The sequence below is a fragment of the Scyliorhinus canicula genome, chromosome 14 (assembly GCF_902713615.1).
Source record: "Scyliorhinus canicula chromosome 14, sScyCan1.1, whole genome shotgun sequence".
NCBI classification, from domain to species: domain Eukaryota; kingdom Metazoa; phylum Chordata; class Chondrichthyes; order Carcharhiniformes; family Scyliorhinidae; genus Scyliorhinus; species Scyliorhinus canicula.
Window position 1 is genome coordinate 97,357,607 of NC_052159.1, and position 27,316 is coordinate 97,384,922.

General features: G+C 43.8%; 1 protein-coding gene across 1 annotated transcript in view; it reads right to left on the reverse strand.

The window, feature by feature from the left end:
- Positions 1–27,316, reverse strand: part of LOC119977507 (progesterone receptor-like) — a 411,675-nt gene that overhangs the window by 120,872 nt on the left and 263,487 nt on the right. The window contains exon 4 of the mRNA XM_038818543.1: positions 24,899–25,015. Within this exon, the coding sequence (XP_038674471.1) occupies positions 24,899–25,015 (117 nt within the window). The remainder of the gene's footprint in view (positions 1–24,898; positions 25,016–27,316) is intronic.

The following is a 27,316-nucleotide window of genomic DNA, read 5'->3' on the forward strand; positions in this document are numbered from 1 at the left end:
GCTGCTGCTGGGCTGCGTTTCTACTTGGGAGTTTAAATTCCGCTTTCTTCTTCACTTAAAAACTAATCTTAGAAAAATACAATGTAGAATGTACAATAATCATGTATATGAAAGGCCTTTTACACCCTATAACTAATTTATAGATTAGAAATTACTGCGGACTTTAATTTCAATGAATGGACACCTAACACACACAAACAAAATTCCACTGCATGGGTTAGTGTCTCTGTTAAAATACAGAATGTCCAGCATGTTAGCTCAGTGGGCTAGACAGCTGGTTTGTAATGCAGAACAAGGCCAGCAGCATGGGTTCAATTCCCGTACCAGCTTACCCGAACAGGCGCCGGAATGTGGTGCCTAGGGGCTTTTCACAGTAACTTCATTGAAGTCTACTTGTGACAATAAGTTATTATTATCATCACTTATTATCAATTAATAATTTCCAGCCTTACATTATTGAAAATATTGTCTGCTCTAAGTCCTTACAAGGCTTATTGGTTTGAGTACCCGAGTGACAACTAGATCTATCTGGTTGTCAGATTAGCTCCTTCTAGCTTCCTCTCATTGACTATTGTGCCCACTTTCTGAATTGTACCGATATCAATTACTAACCCCAACAACAATGGTTAAAGTTGCTAATTGTGATAAAGCTACATTTGTGTTAGAGATGAATGAGGAAGCTACCAAAAAAACTCTCTTGCAACTAAAGCTCCAAGAGTACATGATAGAGGGTGAGGCCTCTGCTTAGCCTTCTTTTTCTCACCTTTACTACCCTCTGCTTACCGGAGAGTTCTTGATTCATTATGTACCGTATTTATTAGTTATCCTAACACCCAACTCAAAAAAACCCAGCCAGCTCAAAAGCCAATCTGAGTGCCCACTGCTCCGCTGACCCCAATAAACCCATGGGTTCCATGCCAAACTACACCAGTTGGCAGGTTGATTCTGGTCCAGAAGAGGCCCAGGCAGCTACGTTCACAACTTTTAGGTTTCCCTGTGGGCCCACAGCTAGTAGGTCCCCAGTTGGAGCCTCCTTGCCTGTGATCTCTGTCACTGCCACGAGCAGCAGAGTGCATTTGGCTGGACCTGGGTCAGATGCTGATGAAAGTTATGGTATGGAGGCCCAGCCATTAAGACCAGCTAGGTCTCCGAAGCCTTAGGTTCTTCGGGTACATCACCTAAATCACTACCCTCATGTACTGTACCCAGCCCTCCTTTAAAACTGAGGCCTGCATTTCAAAGTAATTCATCACATGTGAGTTGGCTTAAGCATTTTGACGCCCGCGTCAAAGCGGCGCCGCCTGAATGACGCCGCCCGCGCATGCGCAGGTTCGCTGGCGCCAACCCGCGAATGCGTGGTTGCCGTCCGGAGGATTGATCTTGCGGAGCGGCGGAGGGAAAAGACTGCGTCTTTCAGAGACGCCGGCCTGACGATCGGTGGGCACCAATCGCGGGCCAGACACCTCCTGAGCACGCCCCTGGTGCTCGATCCTCCCTCCGCCCCCCACAGGCCCCACACACAGCGAACGTGCGATGTTCACGCCGGCAGCGACCAGGTGTGGTTGGCGCCGGTGTGAACTGGTCATATTAGGCAGGCCGCTCGGCCCATTCGGGCCGGAGAATCGCCGCTCGACCGGAGCGGCGATTCTCCAAGCGGCCTGTCGCAAAACGCGACACGCCGTTTAGGGGGGGTGGGAGAATCGCATGCGGGTGCAGGGCGGCGTGGCGTGAATCGCCCGGCGCCCCCGCGATTTTCCCACCCGGCGTTGGGGTCAGAGAATCGCGCCCATTATCTCCAAATTGGCAGATAATTCAAGTTGGGTTCGCGTTTTGCGACAGGCCGCTCGGAGAATCGCCGCTCCGGTCGAGCGACGAATCTCCGGCATCGACACCGAAATCCGGCATGACGCCGCTCCCATTATTCTCCGGCCCCTGGAGAATCACGGCCAATCATGGTATGGGGTCATTGACAGAGGCCCCCGTGGCGACTCTCCAAGTGTAACAGGCCGAGTTCCCGCCGGCGTAGTTCTTTCAAGGTCCCGCTCGTTGGGAACTCGGCGTGGCATCTGCGGACTCAGTCTGCGGCCGCCCTGATGGGGGCGGGGGGATCCTTCACTGGGGAGGGGTGGCCTCACAGCTGGCCGGGCTATCGATCGGGGACCACCGATCCGCGGGCACGCACGATCACGGGGAGCCTATCTTTTTGGTCCGCAATGTCGCACGGGGCGGCCGACGCAGGCAGCCGTCATGCACATGCACGGACCCCCGACCAGAAGTTTAGGGCCTTGTATCGGCGGCCGGAGCTGCGAGGGCTATTCTGGGGCCCTGATAGCCCTCTCCAGGTAGGAGAATCACTCTGGACTTTCTTCAGGAAAGTCCAAAGTGATTCGCCCGCGTTTTCACGCTGGAGTGGAGACATAGCCCCATTATTGGAGAATCCCGCCCCTGGTAATTTTGAAAAGTGCAATATAAATGCAAGTCTATTTTTTCACCAACCACAGCACCATGTTGTTTGGGCATCTCTATGCCAGGATAACAAAAGGTCACAACAGAAAATTCGATGTTAGCCCTCCTGTCTCATGTAAATGACCCTGACTCTTCTGTTCCTCTTCAGACCAGATCCTGTCTTCACCAGAAAATCTCTTGGAAATTACTGCCCCTGACTTTTGTTCAGGAGAAAATGTGAATTTCATAGGGGTGAATATCAAGAAATTAGGCCCTGTTAAATCTCGCATTTAGTTGTTACAAAGTCTTCCCCATAACCATTCCTTTAGACACCCAAAGTAAAAAAAGCAACACTCCAAATGTCTTAGGTTAATACTTGCAATATTCATGAATTCAATGGCTGAGCAATGTATCTCACAGATAAGCACCTGGTCTTCACTTAATGCCTTCCCACAATGATATACATGTGATTAGGAATTTAGTAGTTTGTAAAATAGCATGCATCAGCCCCTGTCCAATCACTTTGAATTGTCTTCTGTAACACCGTTCCAATAATAATAACGTATTCTTACATCTAAATGAAAAACAATGGTATGAAGTGAATGATTTTCATTTATCTGAAAGAAGCCATTAACTATGTGGGAGACATTGCTACCAGTTATTTATTATCAGTGAATAATGTTCCATTGCTTGTTGTTGGTTGAGGTAACTGAAAATCTCTTTGGTTTAAGTTTGTTTTCTTCTTTACACGATAATATTGAATAACCATTGAAGTATATGGAACATAGAACATTGGATTGGATTGGATTTGTTTATTGTCACGTGTACCGAGGTACAGTGAAAAGTATTTTTCTGCAAGCAGCTCAACAATGCATACAATGCAGAAGGAGGCCATTCGGCCCATCGAGTCTGCACCGACCCACTTAAGCCCTCACCCGATTTAGGACAATTTAGCATGGCCAATCCACCTAACCTGCACGTCTTTGGACTGTGGGAGGAAACCGGACCACCTAGAGGAAACTCATGCAGACACAGGGAGAACATGCAGACTCCGCACAGGGAATCGAACCTGGGACCCTGGCGCTCTGAAGCCACAGTGCTAGCCACGTGTGCTACCATGCAGCCCAAATGGAGAATGAGTGCTCTCTCTCGCTCTCTCTATCTATATATATATATAGATAGAGAGAGAGAGAGAGAAAAAACTCCTTCTCCATTAATCACTAGCTAAAGTTATTTTAAGAAGTCTGCTGATTAAAATGTCAGGATTTTTAAAAAAAGTGCGATGTAATCTATTCATTTCTCAAAATCCGATTGGACAGGAAAGACCTGACAGCAGGTGGTGGCACCTCCCACAGGCAGAAAGAATTTGCAATCAATCAGTGGCTCCCTTCACTTCCTAGCCAGCAGGCTTTATTATTTTAGTGTATTACTGTTTTGTGGGTGCAATTTCAGACATCTTAGCAACTGAATACCGATGGTTTACCATCAGGAAACAAAATAGTTGCTCAGGTTAGAACTCAACACGAGTTACATGGAAACATACATAGAAAATAGAAGCAGAATGAGGCCATTTGGCTTTCGAGCCTGCTCTGCCACTCATTAATGGCTGTTCATCAAGTACAATACCTTGTTTCCGCCTTTCCCCATATCCCTTGATTCCTTTAGCCCCAAAAGCTTTATATAATTCCTGCTTGAAATTACACAACGTTTTGGCCTCAACTACTTTCTGTGGTAGTGAATTCCACAGATTCACCATTTACTGATGAAAAAATTTATCTTCAGATTTACCCCTTATCCTCAAACTATGACCCCTAGTTCTGGACTCACCACCATCGGGAACATTCTTTCTGAGTCTACCCTGTCTAATCCTGTTAGAATGTTATAAGTTTCTATGAGATCCTCTCTCAGTCTTCTAAACGCCAATGAATATAATCCTAACTGACTTAGTCTCTCCTTATATGACAGTCCTGCCATCCCACGATTCAGCCTGCAATCCTTCCATAGTAAGAACAGCCTTCCACCAAAACTGCACACAATACTCTAGGTGTGGCCCCACCAATGCCCTATACAAGCGCAGTAAAACATCCCTATTTCTATATTCAAATCCTCTCTCTCACTATGAAGGCCAACATTTTTTAGTATAAATTTAGAGTACCCAATTTATTTTTTCCAATTAAGGGACAATTTAGCATGGCCAATCCACCTAGCCTGTACATCTTTGGGTTGTGGGGACGAAACCCACACAAACACGGGGAGAATGTGCAAACTCCACACGGACAGTGACCCAGAGCCGGGATTGAACCTGGGACCTCGGCGCCGTGAGGCAGCAGGGCTAACCCACTGCACCACCATGCTGCCCTACTATGAAGGCCAACATACTATTTGCCTTCTTTACTACCTGCTCGCTTACTGTCATTGGCTGATGTACGAGGACACCAAGGTCTCGCTGAGTATCCACCTCTCTCAATTTAGACCCATTGAAACAATAATCTGCCTTCCTATTTTCGCTAAATAATAAGATATTAATCTTTATTGTCACAAATAGGCTTACAGTGCAATGAAGTTACTAAAGAGGATAACTTCACTTTTATCTACATTATACTGCATCTGCCATGCAAAAGCCCACTCACTCAGCCTGTCCAAATCCCTGAATGCATTTCTGCATCCACCTCACAGCTCACTCTCCCACCCAACTTTGTATCATCTGCAAATTTGGAGGCAATGCATTTAGTTCCCTCGTCCAAATCATTAATGTATAATGTGAACAGTTGGGTCCTAGCACAGATCCCTGCGGTACTCCACTAGTCATTGCCTGCCAATCAGGGAAAAAAACATTTATTCCAACCTTTTGTTTCCTGTCTCCTAACCAGCTTTCTATCCATCTCAAGACACTACCCGTAATACCATGCACTTTATTTACATATTAACCTGCTATGTAAAGAGACCTTGTTGAAAGCCTTCTGAAAGTCTAAATAAACCACACACCCCAGTTCTCCCTGGTCAATGCGATTCGTTACAACTTCAAAGAATTCCAGTAGATTTATCAAGCATAATTTCCCTTTTGTAAATCCATGCTGACTTTGTCTGATTATACCACTGCTTTCCAAAAACACTGCTGTGTTATGAAATCTTTGATAATGGACTCTAGTAACTTCCCCAATACTGCTGGTATGCTCACAGGTCTATAGTTCCCCGTTTTCTCTCCACCTCCCTTTTTGAATAGCGGGGTTGTATTCGCTACTCTCCAATCTCTGCATGCAAACAAAATAATTAAAAACTAACTTCTTCAAATTTGCTTTTGGTTCTTTATAAAAATACATTCTCAGGTGGGTCAGCTATTCGCATTGTAGGGCTGGAATCACAAAGTCCAGTCCAGGTACAGCTGCACACTTACATCGTCATGTCCCTGGGGGTGCTATGATATTAGCATTAATCTGGTGTTTAGTCCAAAGGCATTGAAAAATCAAATAATTAAATGATCACCGAGTAGAAAATCAAACCCCTTATAGTTCCTTTCATGAGAAAAAGATTTTTACAATTGTAGAGTAAAAGTATGGAGACACTGGAGAAGCTGGAATTCTTCTGGAAATTTAAAATAGGAAGAATGCCAAATGTCAAATCTACCTCAGTTGCAGGCATTGTTAATTCCCCTGCTGGTATGTGGGCAGGAGTAACACCTGCCCATTCCACCTATCCAACAGAGTTTTTAATGGAGGCAGGTACCCAGTATATCTGCCTCACCAACACAGGTCAAGGCTAATTTCACAAAGCAATGATGCAAGAAATTTGGGGCCCTGAAAAAGCAATTGCCCTGATTTTATTTTCCCTTTGCCTGCATGCAATGGATTACACAATCGGCCAGTCACCAAACAGACCTTTAATGGCATTAGTCTGTATCATAACTGTGCTTTAACTATTGACATTATTGAAGCTGAGATAAACCTATGAATGATCCTTCATTAAAATTAACACTGACATCAAAATTAACACTGAGTTCCGAGAACAGATCTGGTTTTCAGGCTCAAATGCATGCCAACTTATCATGCTAAAAACACGATCCTGTCAATCCCATGTCCATGCCATTTGGTTGCTGAAAAAATATCCCTGGAGCATTCTTTTTAGGCACTCGGTTATCAATTACTGTAAAGTATTCCACATATTGAAAATAGATGCTCTGGTGGCCAGAGGAAATAGGTGAAATGTGTATGTCAGAAATATAAAAAGGTAAGATGGGTAGAATGCTAAAAGCGAATGTAATTAAAGCGAAGATTAAAAATAAATTGAATTGAAGGGAAAACAGTGAAGAAAGGACATACTGGAATCAATGTTAATTTTGCTAATTAAATGTTAATTTTACAGAAATAATATGGCTGCAAGTTAGCAGCCGAGCTAACCTTGGCTGCAAATCCTATAATGGCCACTAAATCTTGCGAACAGTCATAAACAAGATTTGTGTCGGCATGATTTCAGTTCAGAGGGCAGCACGATGCCGCTGTGGTTGGCACCGCTGCCTCACGGCGCCGAGGTCCCGGGTTTGATCCCAGCTCTGATTCACTGTTTGTGTGGAGTTTGCACATTCTCCCTGTGTTTGCATGGGTTTCACCCCACAACCCAAAGATGTCCAGGGTAGGTGAATTGGCCACGCTAACTTGGAAAAAATGAATTGGGCACCCTAAATTTAAAAAAAAAGATTTCAGTTCAGGCCACACAGGAAAGTATAGTCCCCAGGCAGTTGCTTGGCACTGCTCCCTGGCACACTGGCAGTGCCAACCTGAAAGGGCAGGTGGGGGAGGGGGTGGCACGGATGCTTGAGAGGGGTGTCCTCCAAGTCTGAGGGCAGGGTTTATTTATTTTTTTCAGATCAGGGTGCCATCTGGACTCACCCCACCAGAATGATGGCAGAACACCCCCAGATGCTCTGTGCACAGAGTTGCAGAGAATGGGATATGAAAACTCAGCTGTGCAGCCTGAGAGATATAGGCCAATTTTCAGGCTGAATCAACTTCATGACCATTCCACCTGTTTGAATAGCTTTTGTTCTGTAATAAGTTTTTTTAGCATGATAGTATATGAGTGCAAAGCAAACAAATCCAGAAGTCAATGTGTTAATAGTTTCCCTGAACCTCTTGGAAGCCTAAGGGTTATACTCAATTGCTGATATTTCCAGAAGAAATATCTATTACAAACCAAGCACCATTGTTAAATGTAATCAACGACTATAACACCCAACTAATCTTTTAGACAACAGACCAAATGGTCAAAAATCTAATTTATTTAAATCGCCTTTCTCTTTACAAAGAAGCTGTGTTTCCACCCTCTGTAATTTATTTACAGACGCAATTGAAGATTTATTTAACATCAATCTACTTTTTGACTGGTTTAGACATTTTTAAAAAAATTGATATTTTGTGCAATTGTTTAATACGTTGTAACTGCACCAATTAAGGAACGTTGGATGGGTGGGGGCCCTGGGTTAGCATGGGGACATGGAGGTGGCATGGAGCATGGCTGGAGAAGTGATTGGGAGGTGAGAACTAGAGGGTCTAAAATTTAATGAATCAACTGGAATGAATTCCCATATGGAAAAATAGGGCAAAAATAAAACGAATTGCATTTAGGTGATTTTTTTTTATTGCTGTTCTTGGTGTTAATGGCAAGTTAAACTATTGTGAATTATTGTTCTCCAAAATGACAATTTGTGACATTTCAAAGCTTTCTGAGTAGCTCACAGTTTTAAGCTTGAATAAAAATTATTACACACGTTGAAAAGAATACACTGCCAAAGATGTTCTGAGAAGTATTATAAATAGGGTGATGCCATTTCAGGGGATAAGAAGTAAAGGAAGAAATGTAACCTAACTCCACAAATAACAGAAAGAAGTATGTTTCATTTATTTAATGCCTTTCATAACCACTGATTCCAAAGCATCTTAAAGCTAATCAAGAACTTACTGAAGTACAGTCATTGTTGTGGGAAGTCTCACATACACCAAAGAGATGAAGGATCAGAATCTGGCCAGGATTTTCACCACTGAAAGGCTCTCGGTTGAGGCGAAAATCCCTGAAATGGTTTAATTTTTTTATGTTCCGTCCCCAAACTCGGCATTTCCCATTTTGACTGGGCTGAGACTGAGGTCGGCCTGGGCTTCACTCTTTCACAAATTGTTGAAGCAACTGGCCATTTAAATCACCAGCTGCCTCAACTCACTTCTGATTTTTGAACTCCAGCTGTGTGAATTCTGACTCTGCAGGTTAGACCAGGTAAGGGACATCTGAACTTGGTGGAGTCTTTGGATAGCCGAGGTACCCTTTGGAGAGGTAAAGTACCCCTTTGGATATGGTCCTGGGACATCTTTGGGAGAGGTGAGGCACCCTTTGGGATTATTTGAATTAAATATGATTATGTACTTTTTATACAAAAATTTGGATTGTCAAGCTGTCAAGGAACTGTCCAGCTGTCTAGGAACTCTTCTGGCAGTGTCAAAGCGGTCAAGCAAGCATCCAAAGATAATAGATGAGTTGAAATGGAGGAAGTAATGGGGGTGTGAGGGCTCATGGGGAGTGTTGCGGAAATATAGTTTGCCATTGATAGGGCCCAAGGAATGTGTGCAAAGGTGAGGGTTAGGGGGTTGTTTTATTATTTATTTAGTTATTTAAACACAGTGCCACAGCACGGAGCAATCCTTTTACCCAGTCCACCTCCATTCCCATCAACCTCTGCATCCATTTTGGGGTCACCCATCCTAACTCACATTTCAGCCCACTTCACTCCCTCCCCCAACCAGAAATCTAAGCTGCAGGTGTATATGTTTAAAGGTTTAGTTTGCCAAGCCAGGAAATCTCCTGAATCTGCATGCCCAACCAAGGGGCGATAATATGAGCCTGTTTTCATAGTGATATTGGTTTACAGATAAACGTTGTCTCGGCCATCAGGAGAACTCCTTTGATGTTTTGAAAATAGGGACAAAGGGTCTTTTTCATTACTTGAAAGGGCAGACAGAATACCTCTCAGATTGCAGTGCTCCCTCAGCGCTGCATAAAAGTGCTAGCCTGTATTATGTATTCAGGTCTCTGGATTAGGATTTTTAAATCCATAATCTTCTGACTCTGAGACCAAGTCTGCTATCACCAAGTAAAGGCTAACATGGGAATGTAATTAAAATGATAAAATCTTGATATACACTTACACATTTCATTATCCATTTCAAATTATTTCCTTCCACTTGGTGGGTTACTTCAGTGATCATATTATAGGTTGAATCTCCAATCTAGGATTTCCAGAGGCGGTTCTCGACTTGCACTTTTTCTTTTACTCTTATCTCCCCATATCTACTCTCAGAGCTCACTCTATTCATAATATATACCTTCTACACTCTCAACCCTATTCCCATTGGACTGACCGCCTGATTTCCCTTTCTGGCCCCTATGTTAACCAACTAATACCATAAATAATTCTCTCATCAGGTATTGTTCCCTGCCCTTTCAAATCGACTATCAGCATTGTCTCCTCAAAATATCAACCCTTGAACTCGCACAAACTACTGGCCCAATTTGAGCCTCCATTACCTGTCAAATCTTTGAGTGCTGCAAACACTCAAAATGTATGTTTATCTTTTTTTGCAACTCATTGCTTGACTATTTCCAGTCAAGTTTCTCGCCAGCACTGCACTGATATGCACCTATCAAAGTCACAAATGGCATCTTCAGTGATAATGAGATATTCCTCATCTTTATTGACCTGTATATGACACGATGGATCTCACAACTGTCGTCCAACATCTTTCTTGCATTGTTCACTTGATTGTATTGTCCTTACCAATTTCTTCTGCAATGGCTTCACTTCCAGTCCAGAACCATTACCTCTGGAATTTCTAGGAATCTATCTTTGTCCCTCTTCTATTTCTCATCCACATTCAGTCCCTCGACAATATTATCCTAAGACATCAGATCAGGTAATCCATTTGCTCTGACATCATCCAGCTCTATCTCACTAATAACTCTTTCGACTCTTATGCTGTCTCTGTGGGCTCACATGGCTTAAGTCAATTAAATACTAGAAAGAACCAATCCATTGCCTTTGGAGCCTACCACAAACTCTGTCCAATTTCCACGGAATCCACACCCCTCGCTGGCAACTTGGCTGAACTAGACTACTCGCAACATGGCATTCCATTTTACTCTTTCAACCTCATGTCCTCTCAATCACAACTCTGTAGAATTGTCCATCTCCAACCCTACATCAGTCCCTCTGCTACACTCTGTTACCTCTTGACCTGACTATTCCAATGCTCTATAGGAAACCTCCATTCTTCCACCCTGTACAAACTCAGCTCATCTAAAACTTTGCCACCCATATCCTAACCTCCACCACGTCCCAGTCATCCATCACCAAAATCAAGATTTGAATATTTTCATTGTCTGTTCAATCCCTCCAAGGCCTCACCCATTCCTATCTCTGTGACATCCATCTTTAGGATCCTCCAATAATTTTGTACACCTTTAACTTTGCATCTTTTGCAGCCTTGCTTTCTTTGCCCCTGCATTGGCAGCCATCCTTCGACATCCAGACCGTAACCTCCACCTCACATTCTGCTCTCTTCCTTTAAACCAGACATGCCCAACAAACAGATCGGGTGCTGAATCCCAGAGCCAGTTTTCAAAATTCTGGTCACACAGGTAAGCTTGAATGGAAGAATCTGCACAGAGCTCGTCCTCCAATCATAGGTTGTCTCTTTTGCATGTTTACTGTTCAAAGGCTCCCTAATGAGCCTTTTGGCAGCAAATATGGGAGAGAAACAACCTGAGTGGAAATTCAACAAACACCAATGGTGATTGTTCGGGTCTGGAGTGGCCAGGGCACGCAGAGCAGAGTACAAAGCAGCAAAAGGAGGGCCCATTGGTGTCTGAATGAGTGAGAAAGAGAGAGTGTGTGAAGGGGAAGAGAGTATGTGAGGGTGGGAGTGAGTGTGTGGGAGGGAGTATGTGTGGGAGGGAGTATATGAGGGGGGAGAAAGTATGTGAGAGGGAGAGAGTGTGTGAAAGGGAGAGTGTGTGAGGTGGAAGAGGTGAATACGAATGGGAGAGAGTGAGGGGGAAAGAGAGTGTGTGTGGCTGTGTGAGCGGGGAGAGAGAGTGAGTGTCGGGAGAGGTAAAGAATGTGGTGGGGAAGGGCAAAGAACTTATTCACAAGTCTGGCTCGCTTCCAATATCAAGGTTGGATTTTGTTTATTGTCACATGTACCGAAGTACAACAAAAAGTATTTTTCTGCGAGCAGCTCAACAAATCATCAAGTAGATGAAAAGAAAAGGAAATGAAAGAAAATACATAGAAGGGCAACACAAGGTACACAATGTAACTACATAAACACCGGCATCGGGTGAAGCATACAAGGGTGTCGTGTTAAACAGATCAGTCCATAAGAGGGCCATTTAGGAGTCTGGTAACAGCGGGTTCTCCCTCACCCTCACCCACACACACCTTCATACACTCTGATTCATTCTCAGTGAGTAAGGGTGACTGAATGAGCACCCTGAGCCTGGAGGTTAAGCCAGAAACCCACACACTCACCCTACTGCACTTTAATACTCATTGTTATTTATTACCCATTTTTTTGCCAGCAAGTTGTTTATTTTCATACCTCAGTTTTTGTTTTGAAATTCATATTTAATTTGTGCCAAACTTTAACTGTCCAAAATTTGCTCATTGAGAAATATTTTGAAATGTGGCCTCTCACACGAATAAGTTGGACAGGCCTGCTTTAAACCTACCTTTTCTGACTAACCAGGGTTTTGTTACTTGCCTTAATATCTCCTTCCTTGACGAGTCAATTTTTGTCTGAGTATGTTTGTGTGAAGTGTCTTGGAAAAATATCCTAAATTAGAAAGGCGCTAATTGTTGAGGTTGATCTTCCCCTGAAGTTATGGTTGCCGACTCAAAGAACCCAACAGGAATTCAAGGCAAATACACTGAGTTTATTAATATATGTTCAATTAGGTAGAGGAGTTAACTTGGCTCGAGGGGAATTTTATTATTTCAGAAATGCTGTTTGAATTGTAAGATTAAGAATGGTAAATATTTGAACAATAGGCTTTAAATCTCAGAGATGGTAATCGTTTGTTCTGTTGACCACGTGATATTTCTTGAGCCTTTGGTAATTTATAAAGTTGCTCCTCCCCTGAGAATTGACATTAAGGGATAAGCTTTATAGGCTCTAATGGGATATTAATTTCAAACTCATTTTAATGCTTTGGGGGGAACCATTTTTTCACCAAACATTGAAATATTCCAAAGTAAAAACAGAAAATGCTGGAAAAATCTCAGCAGGTTAAGCAGTATCTGTGTAGAGAGAGAACTGTGGTTGAGATATTTGCTCCCAGATTGGGTGAGCAGGGACAGGAGAACTCCTGGCTACATGATTAGAAGTTTGGGCGGGAGACACAGAAGAATTGAGGAGGCTGCTGGCTGTTAGCAGAATTTCTGCTACAGGGCTCTGACACTGTGTCCAAAGAGTAAAACATGAAACATCCTTCTAGTCCTTACCCATTACCCCTCACGCACTTTCAATTCCTCATCCATGCCAACCTATGCCACATCATGCCCCTACACACCCTAATGCCTCCTCACACCCTCATGCCAACTTATGCCCCTCTGCCCACCCTAGCATGCTTATGGACAGTTGTGAATTTAGTCACAATGTACAAATTCAATTTTGGAAGCCCTCAAGCATGTGTCAGCAGATAGAGTGAAATAGCAAGCTCTGCATGCTTCTGTCCACAAGCATGATCCCGAGCTTCTGGAGGCCAGCCTTTTAATTCTACGCTTTCCTTTCATGCTGACATCTCCGTTCTTGGCCTGTTGTGCTATTCCAGTGAAACTCAAAGTAGTCTTGAGGAACAACACCTCAACTTTAGATTACGCATTTTACAACCTTCTGAACTCAACATTGAGGAATTCAACAATTTCAGACGATAAAAACTGTTCCCCATTTTATTACCACTTTTTGACCTGTTTTGTTTCTCTTTCAGATAGCAGCACACCTGCTCAAGGCACCTATTTTGTTTCTTTCAATTCCTTTATTGGCCCATCACCATTCTCATAGAATCAGAAAATCCCTACAATGTAGAGAGAGGCTATTCAGCCCATTGACTCTGCACAGACCCTCTGAAAGAGCATCCTACCTAGGCCCACTCTCCAGTCCTAACCTCATAACCGCATTAAGCTGCACATCTTTGGGCTGTGGGAGAAAACAAAGCACCCAGAGGAAACGGAGGACACGGGGAGAATGTGTGCAAACTCCACACAGCCAGTGACCTGAGGCCAGAATTGAGCTTGGATCCCTGGCACTATGAGGCAGCAGTGCTAACCACTGTGCCACCATGTTGCCCCCTTCTCTTTGGCCCTGGAATAGCCTCCCTCTGCACTGTAGGGATTCTTCTGTCATTCAATTTCGCCTGTCTTCCACCTTATCACAGACCTTTCTTTTTTCCTTGTCCCACCCACCCTTGCTCAAAACCTAATATCTCTAAATTTTCCCAATTTTGATGAAAAGTCACAGACCTGAAACATTTTCTCTTGCCAATACTGCTGCCTAACCTGTTGAGTGTTTCTAAAATCCATAGTATTCTGCTTTTTAATTGCAAAGTTTACAATATCTGAATGGATAAACACCTCAATGTTATATAATTCAATTCTTATCAGGTTTTCTTTAAATTGCAAGATGATTTTTCAACAGTGACATACTATCTCTTGAAATACCATTGATACATGAGAAGTGGACAGCTATGTCACACAAAACAATCACCTCCTACGTCCTTGTTTACAGACAGCTTGATTTATTTTTCTTGGCAACGTAATTTCATTTTTTAGTCACAGCAGGAGTCTGTGAAATGTAATTTAGTAGTGTGCAGGTACATGCTGCCCTACCTGTGGCTCAGGTATAAAGCAGGGTCGTTAAGCTCCTTTGCATCGCAGAACCACTGAACAAAACACATCTCACGTATACCTAACATCAATATAAGATGTCAGCAGTGTTGCTTGCCCAATCCTGGGTGGTCTAACAATGAAAAGACCTATTACCCATGTTAACATTGTGTGACACATAGACAAAATAGACGGCTTAAGATTTACTCTTGCTGTACTTCTGTTGTAAAACCTATTTATTCTCCTATTACTGGAACATTTCTTTCCCCCTTTTTGCAGGTGAAGGACTAATTTTGAGGAACAAAGTACTGGAATTACAAAGAAATTACATGTGTGTTTCAATATGACCAGAAATATCATAAAAAGAAAGTAAATACAAAGAAACAACTCATGAGTGTAACTGCAGCAGATGGATTGCCAGGGTTCAAGGTAGTGGCTCGCCATCACTTCTCAAGGACAATTAGGGATGGCTAACATCCCATCGCGTGAAGGAATAAAAAAATACTCAAACTTCCTTGAATCTTCCATCCTGCGTATGCATTAAAAGTGCTTATGTTATTAATGTGGCACCTGGTAAGATAGAAAATTGTGGCAAGTGTGTTTGCCGACATGTTCGAGTGAAGGAAAGGGAACCTCAGTATTGCATCACAGCACTTTACTTTGATTAATCCTAAATAGTTCTATCCCAATCAAATTTCCCCTTTGCTTTTACTGGACTATAAAAGAGAAACTATCTATTCATAGTGGTACTGGCATAATGCAGATGCAAAAGAACAAGAAGCCAATGTGAAAGCAAAGAGAAATAGAGACAATCAAAGGGGACACAAAGACTGCAGCACTCATATAAGCTTCATAATGCAATACCAGATCTTGCTCTAAGCATTTTGTGCATTTAGTTGATTATGCATGCATGGAGGCCTACTTCCTTTGTATTCCCAGTTGTGCCAGTGGGTGGTACAATACCCAAGATGCATGACTGAAAATGCTGTTGGTTCTGCTCCAGTAGATGGGATCTACTTATGTAGTGATTCAGGCTGTTTGATTTCATTCCCACTGTGAAGTTCAAGATATCTGAGTTTCCCATATGTGTCAGCAATCCCATGGCCTGTACCTTCAGTATGATCCTCAGTGACTGGAAAGAACTACCAAGACAGTTCTTTTCAATCATTAAATTCTGAACGCTGATAGAGGAGGCCACCAAAAGTTTTCTTTTAACTTGAAAACCTCAGTTTCCCTGGCAGTGCTTTGCACCGGCTACTTTCATGCTACAATCAATGCTTATTCCTACTGGTGCGAGACAACCTTTTTGATGGAGTGTTCACTGATGTGTATTTGCCAATTTTTTTTTTTTTTACATTCTTTTGGTGTTGGTTCAGTGCCCAAGAGTGCTCACAACACTGGCAAAATTAAGGCTGTGTCTGTCCTTGGTGCAAACAACCCTGTGGCTGACCTAAGACCAAAGGAACAGGAAGAGGCCACTCAGTCCTTGAGCTAGTTTGGCTATTCCATTAGATTATGCTTCTCCTGTATCTTAATTGCATTCATGTGCCTTGGTTCCACAACAGTAACTAATTTTGCCTATCAAAAATATATCAATTTAAATTATGAAATTTTCAATCGACTTATTCTCAAAAGGTTTTTTTAATAAAGAGCCCAGAGTTTGAGATGATCACTACTCATGTGTGAAGTAATGCTTCCTGACATCACCTTTGAACATCCCATCTCTAATTTGAAGGGTATACCCCTTTGTTTTGGACTCCCGGTTTGGATGAATATTTTCTCTCATCTGCCCGATTAAATGTTATAATTATCTCAATTATATTATTCCTTAATCTTCTACACTCAAGGGAATATAAGCCGAGTCTATCCAATCAATCCTCATAGTACAAGCCTTTTAGCCTCAGTAACATGACAAATTTAGGAAGGTTAACCTCTCGTTCTCATTTTAATAGGTACCTCGTGCATCAAAATGCAATGAGAAGTCATGGTCAGCAACATAATTGACTGGACTGGGGAAATCAGGAGATGTAGAGGAGGGAAGGTTTTGTGGACAGAATGTAATGATGTAATGGCCGAGAAAGGTCTGCAAGCATCTAAATGAGCAAACTCACCCTTGAATGAAGGAGACTTTATTGGCATTGCTGCAGAGGCAAAACAAAGGAGGCTGGAGCTCCCTCTACAGAGTCTAAAGATAATCGTATCGTGCTGAAAAGTCAGAAACTGGGGGAATTTTAGGCCCTGATGAGGCTGCACAGAGGTTGGTGGGGAGGAGGGTGGCTAAATTTGTGTGGCTGGTCAGCATGATGGTTCCCTGGCTCCATCCCATCCCTGGGCCATTTCCCTGGGTGAAGTACTTGACCTCATTAAAAGCCAATTAAAGCTTATTGAAGGAAGCTGAAAGGAATTTTCCACTCAACCTCCAGCCCAGGAATCATTGGCGAACATGGCAGCTGCCTGTTTGTGACCTCCTGGACTGGTGAGATTTCTCATTTACAAACTTGCAAACTTTTCCTGGACACTGAACTGTGTCCACAAAATCCTTTCTTCCCTTTAGTAATCAGCTCCTCTGCACAATGCTGGCTGGCTAATATTTTAAGTTAAATTTAAAAATTTTAGAAAGAGATTTATCCTCTTCGGGTGCCTCCTTACATACCTTCCTTCCCTATTTGGACAGCAAGCCTGCTCTCTGCTCATTAATTGGCCAATTCAGGGAAAACACTACTGGGTGACTGCTCCCCACACATTTGGCACCCTTTACGACTCCTCAGGTATTGACGCAGTCCATACCATATACTGCAAGACCTGGAGAATATTAAGACTTGAACTGATAAGTGGCAAGTAACATTTATGCCACATGACTGCCAGGCAATGACCATCTCCAACAAGAGAGAATCTAATAATCTCCCCTTGACATTCAATGGCATTACCATCACTGAATCCCCCACTATCAACATTCTGGGGGCTTACCATTGACCAGAAACTGAATTGAACCAGGCATATCAATACTGTGGCTACAAGAGCAGGTCAGAAGCTGTGAATTCTGCAGATAATAACTCAATTCCTGACTCCACAATCTACTCCCCAATCTCCCACAATCAGCAAAGCACAAGTTAGGAGTGTCATGAAATACTTTCCACTTGCCTGGATGAGTGCCGCTCCAACAATACGCAAAGAGTTTGTTACCTGTAATATCCCGCACGGGACATGTGGAATGAGAAAGATGATCTTCCCTGAGGCCCTTGCGGATTACAAGCTTCACTGCTGAGCGGAGGGGGAACTCTATTCAGGTCAGTCAGTAAGGCACCGACCAGAGAAGGAACCCACTAGGGATTTACCGGGTAATGTACATGTCGTTATTGTAAATAAATCAAAGTTCTTTATTTTACTGAGTGTGGACTCCCCATGTCCTTAGAAAACATTACCCAGGACAAAGCAGCTTTCTTGATTGGTACACCATCAGTGTTACTTCACAGGAAATGTGACAGAAACCCCATTTATGCGTCAGCAGAGAGGAAGCAGCCCTAAGGATATTTGTGGCTAGAGATTGCACAGCAGTACCAGAGCATGTAATATATTATTTTATCGCTTTTTAAACATGTCCCTGAAATCCTTGTAACTCATTTTCTCTTTGTTCAAGACCTTTTTGACGCAGGAGCAGCCAAGAATTGAGCATGCCACATCGTAATTTCCAGCTGGTGCAAACACCATTGCAGATCCTAGCTACCCTTAACATTTAGGTAGAACCATAGAATTCCTACAGTACAGAATGAGGCCATTTGGCCCATCAAGTCGGCACCGATCCCTCGGAAAGAGCAGTGTGTCTAGACACCCCCCCCCCCCCCCCCCCCCCCCGCCCGCCATCCCCATAACCCCCATCTAACCTGCACATATTTGCATGCTAAGGGGCAACCTAACCTGTACATCTTTGGACTGTGGGAGGAAAGTGGAACACCCAGAGGAAACCCAGACAGACATAGGGCGGAAGTGCAAACTCCACACAGTCACCTGAGATCGGAATCGAACCCGGGTCCCTGGTGCTGTGAGGCAGCAGTGCTAACCACTGTGCCGACCTAATGAGTTTTGAGGAGAGAACACTGGATGAACCAATCTGGCTGACTACACATCTGCTTCCTTCAGTCCCTCCTCCTTTGCCCCTTTTGCATGATGATGTTCTTCCATGTTCTGCTTGAAGGTACTTTGTTTCAAAACGTATCTGTGTACGCCAAACAGCAGAGCTATTATGGTAAGATCCAAAATGATGTGTACTAGTTGAAGCTTGAGCTTCATTGTAATTATATCATGTTACTGTTCAGGTGACTCTCAAGAGGGTTGTCAGCCATTACTGCCGAGGTTGGTACTAGTTATCTTACCGCCATTAACTCAGTCTGTGGGAAATAATATGGGCACTGTGGATTGCTACATAATGGAGGCTTCCTGGATGGAAGCATTCCTGCATTTACCTTTTTGTCGCCAGACACCACCTGAACTTTAATTGAATGGGGAAGCCATTGACGTTTATTGAATCATGGGGTTGATGTGAAGAGCCTTAACGTTCACAATTACTCTGCTCTGGGCTCTTGCTAACACTGCCCTCCAACAAAACTTCTGTTCCCTATCTAGCTGGTGCCTTGTTTCCACAGAGAATGGGAGGAAGTTGGCAACCGTGTTTCAGCTGCCAAGGCCCTGAACTCACGTGCACTCTCCCAAAATCTTGGGTGGAATTCTCCAAACCCCCCGCCGGGTCGGAAAATTGGCGCGAATAGCACCACGCCGCCCCGATGCTGGGATGCAATTCTCCGCAGAGTGGAGAATCGGCACCATCGGCGGAATGCCGGTCGGGGTATGTGCCGACTCTCCGGCCCGGGCCGGCACGCGATTCTCTGACCCAGAAGCCGTCACAAAAAATCCAGTCCTGCCGGCGCCGTTCTAACATCCTATGATCCGGTGGGACCTCGGCCGGTGTCCGGGGGCGGCCTGTGGGGGACGGGGACGGGGGGATCTGATCCCGGGGGGTGGGCACTCCTTAGTGGCCTGGCGCGTGATCAGGGCCCTCCAATCGGCGGGCTGGCCTCTCTGGCTGGGGGCCTCCTTTCCTCTGCGCCGGCTCCTGTAGCCCTGCGCCATTTGGCCACTACGCATGCGTTAGTTGGCGGCGGCCCAACTGTGTATGCGCGGACCCCGCGGCGCCGGATTCATGCCGAGATCGGCATTTGGAGCGGCCTAGCCCCCTGTGGGCCAGAGAATGGGGTCCCGGAATGGGCGCCGATGCCGGAGTAAAACACTCCCGTTTTTATGCCGGCGTGACACTTAGCCGTCCGATGGGAGAATCCTGCCCCTTGTTTCTCCACTCTCTCTTCTATTTTAAGATGGCCTCATCTTTCACAAAGCTCTTTCCTGTCTGTCCTGATGCCTCTTTCTTCAGAAAGATCTCAGTATTTTTCTGAAAGCATATCTGTGAAGCACTTTGAGGTGCACTACTACATTTAGGATGCTATACATGAATGAAATGAAATGAAAATGGCTTATTGCCACGAGTAGGCTTCAATGAAGTTACTGTGAAAAGCCCCTAGTCGCCACATTCCGGCGCCTGTTCAGGAAGGCTGTTACGGGATAAGTGGTGGTCCTCTCAGCCATTTGTCACGAGCCTGAATGTATATATTAACTTATTTTCCTTATTTAACTCATGCAATGCTTGCAGAACTCCTGAAGAAATGCCAACAATTTGCTGATAAGACTTTGAAAAATAAACTCTCATGCAGAAATGGCAGCGTGAACATTAATTGAAGCTAGGCAAAATGCAATTAACATTACTGCTTGTCACTACAGCAAGCCAATGAAACAATCAGACCCCCCCCCCCCAATGTTTTGTGGGTGAGGCGAGACCTGGGGCGGAGTTTGCCCCAAAGAAGGGAAATTTGGGACTTCAGGGAAAAGATTTATAGATTACAATGCGGCATTCGCCAACAACACAGCCATAACTGACTGTTTCAAAATTTAATGCACTGATCATCACATAGTTTGCAGTTCTGATTTACCCTCACCTCAGCGAGGCACTGCTGGCAGCATAGATCCTCTCAAAATCAGGAGTATAAAATGCTAAATTGGGATGATAATGGCATTTCAAACTACTCACCGTAGCTGTGGTTTACAAGGTGAGCTAAAGTTATGCTTTACAGTGGTTTGAAAATTAAAGCCCAAAACATTTATGGGATGCCTGCAGTGAAAAACGAAGGTTCCTGATTTCAATTATTTACTGCTGATTTTTGTGGGTTATGTCTCTACCTGCCTAGTTAAGATGCACACACTACACTTGTTAACAAACATGTTCCTGTCCCTTACACATAATAAAAAGCTGCAGGCCAGCTCATTCATGCAATCAGATTTATTAAGTCTACTGCCACATAAGATATTCAACCTAGTACTGATTTACTTTTTGTCCTGCTCATGGTTTTTCCACACAAGGGTGATACCAGAAATTGCTTTGATCTCCCTTCAAATAGAAAGTTGCATTCCCACAAGCTTATTTTGTGACTGATAAAGTTAAACTTTAATTTTTGTAACTTAGTCCTCGAAGTCAGTTTTGGAACTGTGCAGCATAAACCAGGAATCCAGTAATCTTGGTCATTGGGAAACACTATCCTAATTTTCCAGAAATTCTGGGGACCATGCTTCTGATTTCCCAATATTTGCTCTTGGGGCTGCAAGGTTCCATGCCAGGAGCTTCATTTGATAAAATTAACTCAACAGTTCACTGGTAACAGTAGCACTTTCAACTAGTTATATTTACTGAGAGGTAACAGTTCCTCAAAGACTTTAGGTGGGATTCTTCGGCCGCACCCCCCTGGCGACCGGAGAACCCCGCCTGAGGTCAATGGACTTTTACATGGTCCGCGCCTTGCCCGTGGCGATCTTGTGGCGGGTGGGGCGGAAGAATCCAGCCCCTTGCCTCTCCTCGGAGGAGAATAGATTTTTGGAACAGATTTGGATGACGAGCATCCGGGGATCTACTTGATCTCTTCCTTCCAGGATACCAATCCATTAACGAAAGAATGGTGACCCAAGCTCCATAGTACATCACCAAGGTTAAAATGTAATAGTAAAGTAGGTATAGTCCCCGAGGCTCATAGGCTGCTCTCCCCTTTGAGAGAGAGTTGACAGGTGGTGATTTAACCTGAGAATCCCTACACCTCAGATGAGGTTGAGAAGGTTTATTTTATTCATAAATAAAATCAGCCAGTTCTGGAATTGAACCCGCACTGTTAGCCTTGCTCTGTATCATGAACCAGCTGACCCGTCAACTGAGCTAAACATCCCCCATTAAAGTGAGTTAAAACAAAAAATACCCAAAAGCCTCTGAGATTTAATACAATGTATGCACAAAAATTAACATATACACGATGCATCCTGCTGGAATTGGAATGGTATTAGCCTCCTGGGATTCCCAATAGTTGTTATGCCTCGTAAAATCTAAGCAGATCTAGTGAAATGTTGTGATCTGGATCTCGCCCATAATAGTCGGAGTCCAGACTCGCATAGTTAATTGAGTTTAGAAACTCACTTAACAGGGCAGCATGGTTGCGCAGTGAGTTAGCCCTACTACCTCACGGCACCGAGGTTCCAGGTTCGATCCTGGCTCTGGGTCACTGTCAGTGTGAGGTTTGCACATACTCCCCGTGTTTGCGTGGGTTTTGCTCCCACAACCCAAACATGTGCAGGGTAGGTGGATTGGCCACGCTAAATTGCCCCTTAATTGAAAAAATGAATTGGGTACTCTAAATTAATATATAAAAAAAGAAACTCACTTAACTATGTCTATGCCAGATCGAATGGCCACCCGGGATCTACCGGCCTCACTGAGGAGACCCCAGCTGGGCGCTGTCCAACACTGGACCGCACAAATTGGGACCTGGGAGAAAGGCACTTCTGGGGGGTCTTCCAGGTAATCGGAGGACCCCGCTGGTCAGCCTCCAGGCAGGGTGGTACCCTAGCACTTCTGGTACCACCTAAGAACTTTGGCACGGCTAGCCTGGCACTGTGGCAGTGCCACACTGGCGTGCCCTGACTGAGGTGAGGTGCAGGTGGCCCGAGGACCTACTTATAGGTGATTTAGGGAATTGGGGGTGTTCGGGTCTTTAAAAATAGCACCCCGAGCGGAACTACTTGGTGCAGGAAATGACGCTAAGTTTGCCACGGGGGAGGGGTTGTATCCTGCTGAGGGCAGAAATAGCAACAAAGTGCCGTTAGATAGCGGGATCGTTTCCGGTGCTGGTATCCCACCCTGAACGGACTCTGATTTTAAAAATTAAAACGAGCATGCTGGGACAGATTTGGCACCACAACTGGGCTTGTGTTGCGGAACTGTTGTGAAAAATAACAGTAGTTCCTAAAGATGCAAAATGTTCAAATGCTCGCATTTGATTTGGATAACAAACATGTTGCGAATTATATAAACCAATCACATTGGTTCTAAAGTTCACATCTGACTTTGTGGTATTTAGCAAGTAAAGTCTGGTATAACTACATCAAGTTTTTCTGCCCAAAGGAAATAAGGTGTTTCTACCCAAGTAGCTAACTAGACTCTTTGCTGGCTTTTTTTTTAAGGAAATATGGCCATGTTCTGGGAATTGAAAATGAATAGTTGAGAAAATAATGCGTTGTTAAACATTAACATACGGTACACAGTGTTTGAGGCACATTGTGTTCATCTTCTGCAATCCAAGTTTGAGTTTGGTTCTTTAACCCTGAGAAAGAGGATAAAGTCTCTCTCTGCTCTCTCAGCTGTTCAGGTTTGAGAGTACAGTGTGTGCTGGCAATCGCAATCCAAGCTGCACAACATCAAAGAGGTTAGTTTTGAGAAATGCAAGAGCCAGGTAGCCAGCATTGAAGCATTGTGTTTTGTAAAAGCTGGGAAAATGGGTGTAAGAGTCGTGAAGATCTTTAGTGCAGCACCCAAGCAAGCCCCCTCCTCCCTACCACCCAGAATTATTCATCTTTCCTTTGTCATAAAAATTCAGCACAGGTCAGGAATTGAACTACTTTAGGTGGTGCCTTTACTCAATGGGTCATCAGGAGCAGATCATTAACTTTTTCTTTTTAAAAAAAAAATTGTTTTGTCACAGGCTGTTTTTCATTTCTATCAATTGGAAAGCATTGATTGTTCCAGATGCTTTACTCAATTAGTAGTAAGTGGCATCAGATGCGCATTGCTCAGGATTGCAATAATGCTAATGGCCAGCAAAACTCCAGCTACCCTCCAGCATCACTCTGAAAACACTATTACCCTCGTCAATGACATATAAATATAGTATAAGGGGAAAAGACAAAACCTGCAATGGGCCAATCTGACAAATTGGATTCATGCTTCACCAGGTAGCCTGTTAACTCAGACAATGTCCCTTGTTTGGACAAATACACAGCTACTAAACATTAGGGGAAATACATAGCTCTTTCAGTTGTTAAAGTACCTACCTATTTACTGCCAACACTCTCTTCCAGTCACTGGCATCATCAGTTCATGCAAAAGGGAGGAGCATAAACAACTGCCATAATTTCCAAAGTGGTATTGCATATATGTACAAAAAGAATAATAGACAAATTGTCCCACCGGACACATACAATTCAATTATTTTAAAAAAACAAGCCTTTCCACCCCAAGTAGTCCAAGTTAGCTTGGATTGTTTTCAATGCTTGCCCCTTGCAAATCATGTGTTCAGTTCATTATTGAGCTATGAGCCACCTTGTGGAAAATGGTGTAGAAGTTGCAGTCTCTCTGAACTAATCTGATGTGATTCTGAGTATTGCTGAATGCATATATAAGTTGAAATGTTCACCCAGATCTGTTTTCCTATTAGAACAATGACAGGGTAATGTTCACACTATAGTTGGCAGTTAAACCGCCATTCCCAATGGTCAGAAGGAACTTACTTAAAAAAAAACTTTAAAAATCAGAATGGTTGCTGAATAGAATTTCCCTCAGGATTGTAAGCTGGTGAAATGGCAAATAACCATTCAGTAACTTACTGTGATATTTTTGTTAACTGAAAATGGAATTGTAAAAGAAAGTGCTAAAAACGTGATGGGTGACATACCTTCATTTTCTTCCAGTACTGCACAGTTCTCAGTAATGACACACTGATACTAGGAGATGGGGGAGTGAGATGCAGAAATGTAACTTGATTGCAATACTGCAAGAAAATATTGTGCCATACTTTGTGTAAGTAGAATGAACATTTTCATATGGCATATAGATTCCTACTTAAAATATGTCACATAAATGTCATGGCACGCTGCAGAAAATTAGCAGAAAAGATTAAACTATTCAGTGAATTTTCACACTTACTATCAATTCCAGTTTCCCCTTGTGTGAATTACAGGTTCACTGGGCAAGGAATATAATTTTTAGTTCCATAAAATAATATGCATTCACTTATATATTTATACATCAAAGTATTCAATACAATCTTGCCAGGATGCAGAATATATTAGATCTGATTTACCTGTTTTGATTTAAATCGAAGAACTTTTTTCTCTTACCTCCCAACACCATTCCAGCTTGATAGCACTTTCTGAGACGGCAGGCTGGGCAGTTTTTCCTTCGAATCTTGTCAATGATGCAGTCATTCCTTCCAGCGCATAGATACTTATGCTGCCCTGAAAGTTAGAAGTGAGTTGATGTTATTATTTTCACAGAACCGTTGAAACAGGCATCTAAACATCTCGTGCGGGATCTTCCCAAAAGTAAACAAAGTCCCCGAGAGAGCACATTTAGCCACGTGTTTCCCGGCACTCGCAGTGCTGAGAAACACATCGCTATTAAACACGACTTGCTTTGAATGAGGGGCCTGAACGGGAAACGTGCAGCCAGGGCCACAAATGGGAAACTCCCCATTGTCGCGAGACTGGGGTGCAATTTTTAAATGGCACCCCATTCTCCCAGCCCAAAAATAATCCCTGACCGTCTCCCCAGCCTGAACGTAACATGGAGAGTCCTCTGGCACCCCTCAACATCCACACCGGCAACCCTTGCCTGATCGCACACATGCGTGCTCATAAATGCCTGCTTGGCAGCCTGGCCGTGCCCATACCAGTACCATCTGGGGACCTTGGCAGTGCCAGGCTGGTAAACAGGTGGCCCTGCCAGGGTACCCAGGCGGCACTAGCAGTGCCAGGGCACCACCCTGCCCAAACAGCATGCACCTGGGGGCGGGGTCTCCTGGTTTTCAACGGTCATGCTGCGCCGCAGCAAGCTGCTTTTAGAGCGCAGTGTGGCCAAGGATCACGCCCCTCATTAGAAGATAACTGACATGAGATTAGGTCGATACTAATGAGATACTAATGAGATACCAGAGGAAGTGAAGGGTAGATATTTAGCATTCATGCTAACTTAAATGGAAATAAAAATTGGGAGAGATATCATCTGTTTTTGACTGTTACACAAGGTGGGGATTGGTGGTGGGGATCGGTGGAGGGGGGGGGGGGGGGGGAACTGAGTCCGAATAATTTAGAGCCTCCAAGCTGACTAGGAGGGGTTCACAAGCTGAAACTTGGGTTAGCCCCCATTTAGTGCAAGATGCAATTATTGGGAGAGAAATTGATGCTAGCGTTCAGAATGGCCACTCAGAGGATCATTAAAAGCTGATTGTCACATAAATCATAAATTCCCACCAATCCTTCATTAAGGAGATTGCCCGGCCTTTTGATGGACAGCACTTGAACTAACACTCCTGATATCAATCAGTGGATTTGGAGCAAATAAATGGTTGCAGATGATTTTGAACACTAGTATAGATAGGTGACCTTTTACTAATCACTTGCTGCTGAAAGTTTGAAGGGGACATTTGAAACCAATTGCAAGATTTTTAGGGAAATGTTGTAAAGACTTCACAAGCACTCTATCAACATTTGTCCTGGAAAGTTCTTTGAAGATTTAATCGAAAAAGAGGAAGATTCTCATTATTTGACACCTGATGGGAGTCACCAGTAGAAAGAAAGAGCTTTGTCATCAGCATTTTACTTGAGTTCCTCCTTGTTTGGCAGGAAGAACAGGAGGTAGGAAGGCCTGGCTGAGCAGCACCAGCTTCTGCAAATCAGAGGGACAGGAGCAGGGGGGCAAAGGAGCTCCTTTCATCAAGTGTGTAAAAGATGTACTAACTCCTGCACTCGGCCCTGTGGTAGTTACCACTGATGTATATATTGTATATAGAGGATGTTGTTATAGGTGCGTTACGGTAAGGCCCCTGTACTACAGGTACGGGGGTAGATCCCTGCCTGCTGGTTCCGCCCAGTAGGCAGAGTATAAATATGTGTGCTCCCTGTACAGCAGCCATTTTGTCAGCTGCTGTAGGAGGCCACTCATCTCCATGTAATAAAGCCTCGATTACATCCTACTCTTGTCTTTGCATAATTGATAGTCCATCAGGCCCTCCAGTGCAGTGCCAAGAAACTGTGCATTCTCTCACTCGCTCCCTGAGCCTTGCTGGGTTTGAGCTACATAGGCAACACCATCGGTGGAAGTGGGTGCATGAAGCTCACATGTGCTACTTAGCAAGAAAATGCACTTTATCAGCATGTGTGTGTTGCGGCGAATTTCAGAGGCCGCGTGACTTCCTCGCCCGAGGTTTTGGCAATTCTCAAAGGCCTGGTGACTCCCCAGCCAATGGAATTCGAGCACGCGGTAGTTTCAGATGGAGAGAGGGCCTTTAAAACTCAGTCCAGATCTGGAAAGCAGGAGGGTAGTAGGAGTTGTTGTTTTGTCATGTTATGTTTGTAAAATAGTCACTTGGAAATAAACAGTTGTTGTTTTGATTACTGGTGGTCACCTGGAGCTTCTGTTATCAAAAAGTGCTAAACCTGTCGGTGTTTGTTTTGGCACCCAAGTGGTATATTCAAATGATGGTAATCGACATTTAGACCCAAAATTGTGTGTTAAAACCAGAATTCAACAGGTGAATC